The 4,739-nt window shown below is 42.6% G+C and overlaps 1 protein-coding gene across 1 annotated transcript; it reads right to left on the bottom strand.

The window, feature by feature from the left end:
- Positions 1 to 254: 254 nt before the first annotated feature.
- Positions 255 to 4,457, bottom strand: LOC115324448. The gene is made up of 3 exons (XM_040206066.1): positions 4,320 to 4,457; positions 3,883 to 4,126; positions 255 to 463 (listed from the first exon to the last, which is right to left on the bottom strand). The coding sequence occupies exons 1-3, from the start codon at positions 4,455 to 4,457 to the stop codon at positions 255 to 257; spliced, it is 591 nt and encodes a 196-aa protein (XP_040062000.1).
- Positions 4,458 to 4,739: the final 282 nt, after the last annotated feature.

The raw sequence follows: 4,739 nt of genomic DNA, 5'->3' as shown, positions 1-4,739 counted from the left end.
CTCCTCCCTGCATCCCAGTTGGCTCCTCTCGGCGTCGTCAAATATAAAGTAAATGCTCGTTGATGTGCCTTAAAACCTGTTCTCTGCGATTTCGCCGTCTGCCCTGCTATTCTGTTTCAAATAGGCTTCTTTATAAAATCATCACCTATTGGCCGCCGCCTATTCATTTATTGTATGGTTTAAACTTCTTATACCGTCTGGTGGTACAAGTAGAGAGGCAAATGTTTATTTCGTCTCTTTTTCGCTCTCACTCATTATCTGAAAGGGAACCTGTCCAAACAATGAGGAAGCTCGGTCTCGGACCACCGGTCTCCCAGGCAGGTTATCCTCTCGACGGGGGGGTCCAGCTCAGTTCCTCCTGGACAGCTGAGGGTGATACTGTCCCCAAGCTGGTACGTAGGAAGGATACCTTCTATAATGAGGCTTTCGTCTTGGTCCGCGAAGTTGGGACAACCTTTTACACCTGAAAAATAGAGCACGAAAATGCAAAGTTTAATCAAAATAACCCTTAAAGGGACCACGAAGCAAAAGCTTGTTGAATAAAACTGAACCTTTTTTTTTTCTTCTGAATTGACGGTTTCGTTAATTGTTCTGGTGAAGAGTTCAGTTTTGGACACCAAAATTAAGCAGCGTTACTTTCTTTGGTGTGTGTGTGTTTTTTGTCCGACGATTCAATGTTAGGCATCGTTTGTCTCATCTTCAGTGAGGCTGACTGAGCAGATTATCCTTCGCCCAAACATGTCTTCAAGTGTATAATATAATTATTTAAAAAAAAAAAAAACTGGATTTATCGTGTATTTTTTTACAGTTCGGTCGCTGGAGGGAGAGGTTGTTTAATAACGAATGATAACTCTGAGCCTTACTAATTTTTCGTGAGCGAATACTAACGTGCGTGGGCACGGAGGGGAAGTGTATGACCCTCCCCCTCCTCCGTACACTTTCCTCCTCCTTCTCTATTTCCTACCCTCCTCCCACAGTCTCCCGGCTAAATTTAGCTGACAAATCGACGCCGCGTGGCCTCAACAGCAATTCAATTCCCCTCTAAATTTAGCGGGGGGATTGAATTGCTGTTGAGGTCACGTGACATCAATTTTCCCGCTAAATGTAGCGGAGAAACTGCGTTTGTTCATAAGTGACGTGACACTAAGTCGTATGACTTTATTTTCCCCGCTCAATTTAGCGAGGAAACTGAATCGGTGTCGAGGTCATGTGACGTCAATTTTCCCGCTAAATTTAGCGCGGTTACGCGGTTACGCCGACGCCGACAACGACGCAGGCAGCGACGCCGTCACCGCGAAACCCGGAAACGGACGCCTAAGAGCTGCGCCCTATAAGGAGATTATGTTTATAAAACAGGTTTTAATTTTAGAACGCAGCTCCTAGGCGCCCGTTCCCGGATTGAGCGGCGTCGGCGTCAGCGTAACCGCCCGCGTTGCATCATGGGACGTCACAGTTTTTTCGCTGAATTTAGCGAGGAAACTGAATTGGTGCTGAGGTGACGTGAAGTCAATTTCCCCGCTAAATTTAGTAGGTAAACCTAACCCTCTAAATTTAGTCGCAACATTTTCACTAAATTTCCCGCTAAATTTAACGGGAAATTTTTTGTTAAATTTCCCTGCAAAATTTAGCGAAAGAATTTCCCCGCTTAGCGGTGAAATTTTTGCTAAACTTCCCCTTAATATCTTCACCGCTCTATTTAGCGGGAAATTTAGCGAAAATTTCCCAGTAAAGAGGAGGGGAGCAGGAGAAGATTAGGGGAGGGGTAACGGGGCATATTCTCCCCTCCGTACCCTCCCCTTCTCCTCCTCAAAAGCTGCTTTCTAATTTAGTATTACAGAAAATTGTATACATCTTTAATTTTTTTTTGAAGGACCTCTTTTAATTTATTTTATGTCAACTATGGGAATAAAATTATCGAAGTAAACATGTTGAAAAAGGATCAATATATGCGCCCGAATGAACGATTCTTAACATAATGGTTAAGAGATGTCTAATATATGCACACAATTCAGACGCTTCGAATTCTACTGAACGATATTCTAAAATATGATGGGGCTTTTTTGCTCGTTCTTCCTAAGCTGTTATCAAAAATGAAATTATAACAATTGCTATTTCAAAAGGATTAAATAGTTTTAAAGGATTAAATAATAAGAAAAAGTACGTATTAAACACAATTCTTTCTGCAAAAGCCTTATTGTAGCTGATAGACTTCGACTTGCATGCTGGAACTCACCTAAGTTGTCGCAATTTGACATTGAAGTCAACGCGGTTATTATCGCAATAAAAAATACAGTAAGAATTCGCCAAAACTTCGAAGCACAGGCTTTCTTCAACGAGTGAAGGTGATAATAAAAGCAGCGAGGTCTTACAACTCATTCTTGCATCGAAACTCCACGTGCCGTCGGTGTTGCAGAAAACTCTGCTCTGCCCATTGAAGATGTGACCGGTGTTCTTACAGAAGGCATGATACACAGTCCCTGCGGCAACTTCCGACGCATTTGCCTCGATGACGACTTTAGGAGGTACGCGGCTCAGCAAGTTATTCACATCACAGGTCAGTTCCTCTGTAGTTGGGGGAAAAACAAAAGGAACTCATACGATGCTTGAGGCGGGAGATCTTGAAGCAACATCATAAGGTGACTCTGGGGACATCATTTTTTGAAAAACTAAATAACGACAATTATAACACGCCATCTAAGTCAACTTTCTCACTTAGTCGATTGACAGGCTCAGAGCTGTAGTTAGGGGATCTATCACAAAATCGATTCTTGCGAAATCAACGTACTGGAAGTCGGCTTGCTTACTTTGAGGCTGGACGCATACCGGTGGCTTAGCGTCCCATTCTCCGGTGCGTGAGCAATGTATCTGTTCGGGACCCTCGAGTGCCAAGTTGCTTTGGCAAGCAAATCTCATCTCCGCCGCAGTCCGCCGCACTACGTTTACTCCTGGTGCGAGAGGTGGAATAGCACACGAGCGATTGCCTGAAAAGGAAACCAAAAGCGTACACATAAAAAGAAAAACACGTTCTTTCATAAAATGGGTAGGGTAGAAACAGGTTACAAAACCTTTTAATCCCTTATAAGGGCTGTAGAAGCTGGTAAGCAGAACTTGGAAAAAAGCCTCCTGGAAGCCTCAGACCGGCAGCCGACGTTTGTCAAGAGCCTTAGCTAAGGCTGTTAACAAAACGACAGCTTCCACTGCGAGGCTTCCCTGAAGATCCCTCCGAAAGGGTCAGATGACGTAATAATATACAAGGAGGCCGCACGTGCGCAGTGATGGACCAATTTAAAAGAAAAAAATGAAGAAAAATATGATAATGTAGTGATTGCGCAGGCGAGCTGGTGGATGTTAACCATTTTGTTCTTAGCCCGCCTCAGTCTCGGGCTAAGAACAAAATGGTTAAGAAAAATATAATGTTTATAAAACAGATGGCGATTTTTTTTAAGGACCTCTTTTAATTTACTTCAGATCAACAGTAGATTAAAATGATCAAAGTAAAAATATTGAAAAATAATCAATATATGCGCCCGAACCGAATTAAGACGCTTCGAATACACTGAAAGTTATTCTACAATTTGCTGTGGATTTTTTACTCGTCCTTTCTAAGCTGGCGTCGAAAATGAAATTATAGCAATTGCTATTTTAAAGGATTAAATAGTTGTTTCCTTTTATTCTTCTAGGTTGCCTTTCGAAGAGATGAAGACTTTTCAAAGTTTATAATAAGAAACTTACATGCTGCGGCTCAATTACATTTTCGCACTTTGACCATGAAGTCAGAGCGGTTATTATCGCAGTAAAAATTATAGTAATAATTCGCCAAAACTTCGAAGCACAGGCTTTTTTCGACGAGTGAAGTTGATAATAAAAGCATCGAGGACTTACACCTCATGATTGGATCGAAACCCCACGTGCCGTCGGCGTTGCAGACAACTCTGCTCTGTCCATCGAAGATGTAACCGGTGTTCTTACAGAAGGCGTGATAGACAGTCCCGGCGGCAACTTCCGACGTATTTGCTTCAATGACGACTTCAGGCGGTACACGGTTCAGGAAGCTATTCACATCACATGTGTGTTCCTCTGTAGTTAGAAAAAATAAGAGGAACTCATACGATGCTTGACGCGGGATCTTGAAGCAACATCACAATGCGAGCTTGGGGACATCGTTTTTGGCAGAACTAAATAGTGAAAATTATAACACGCCATCTAAGTCAACTTTCTCACTTTGTCGATTGACAGGTTCAAAATTTTGATAAATAGCGGGTAATTTATTTGTGGCTAATCATGGGTGACTATCAGCCAACGAATTGATGCAACCTCACACAGACTGTTCTTCCATATTGCTGCATGCTAAGCAGTTGACAGTTCGCCAGACTCTTCTTTCCCTGCACCATCTCTAAATGAAGGTTGAATAGTGCTATATTTACTTCTGAAGGTGCACTAAACATGTTTCCAGCCATTTTTTTTAGTGTGTAAATTAATTTAATATTTACAACGCAAAGTCCAATAAGAAGCCACAGTGATCGCCTGCGTACGCCTCGCGACTTCATATGAAACGCGAAATCAATGTCTCAGACCCTTCCCCTCCTTTGCGTCAATATGAGCGAAGGCAACGAACCGGGAGGATAAGGCGCATCGGAGTTCCGGAATTCTGGTACGCTGAACGAAACTGTTAGGGCAAACACGACTTCGGCGCTTTATTGAATTTCAATTCGAAGGGGTATTGGCGGGCATCAAAATTT

Source organism: Ixodes scapularis, unplaced genomic scaffold, assembly GCF_016920785.2.
Source record: "Ixodes scapularis isolate PalLabHiFi unplaced genomic scaffold, ASM1692078v2 PGA_scaffold3__209_contigs__length_174095766, whole genome shotgun sequence".
Classification (NCBI taxonomy): Eukaryota; Metazoa; Arthropoda; class Arachnida; order Ixodida; family Ixodidae; genus Ixodes; species Ixodes scapularis.
This window is presented reverse-complemented; position numbering and strand designations above follow the sequence as displayed.

Bases quoted from the DNA above. Each gene is read 5' to 3' on its own strand.
- LOC115324448 (XM_040206066.1), bottom strand. From the start codon at position 4,457: ATGGCTGGAAACATGTTTAGTGCACCTTCAGAAGTAAATATAGCACTA. The intron at 4,127-4,319 runs GTGAGGTTGCAT...TGTTGCTTCAAG, and splicing joins AATATGGAAGAACAGTCTGT to ATCCCGCGTCAAGCATCGTA. The intron at 464-3,882 runs GTAAGTCCTCGA...TCTATTTTTCAG, and splicing joins TTTCGATCCAATCATGAGGT to GTGTAAAAGGTTGTCCCAAC.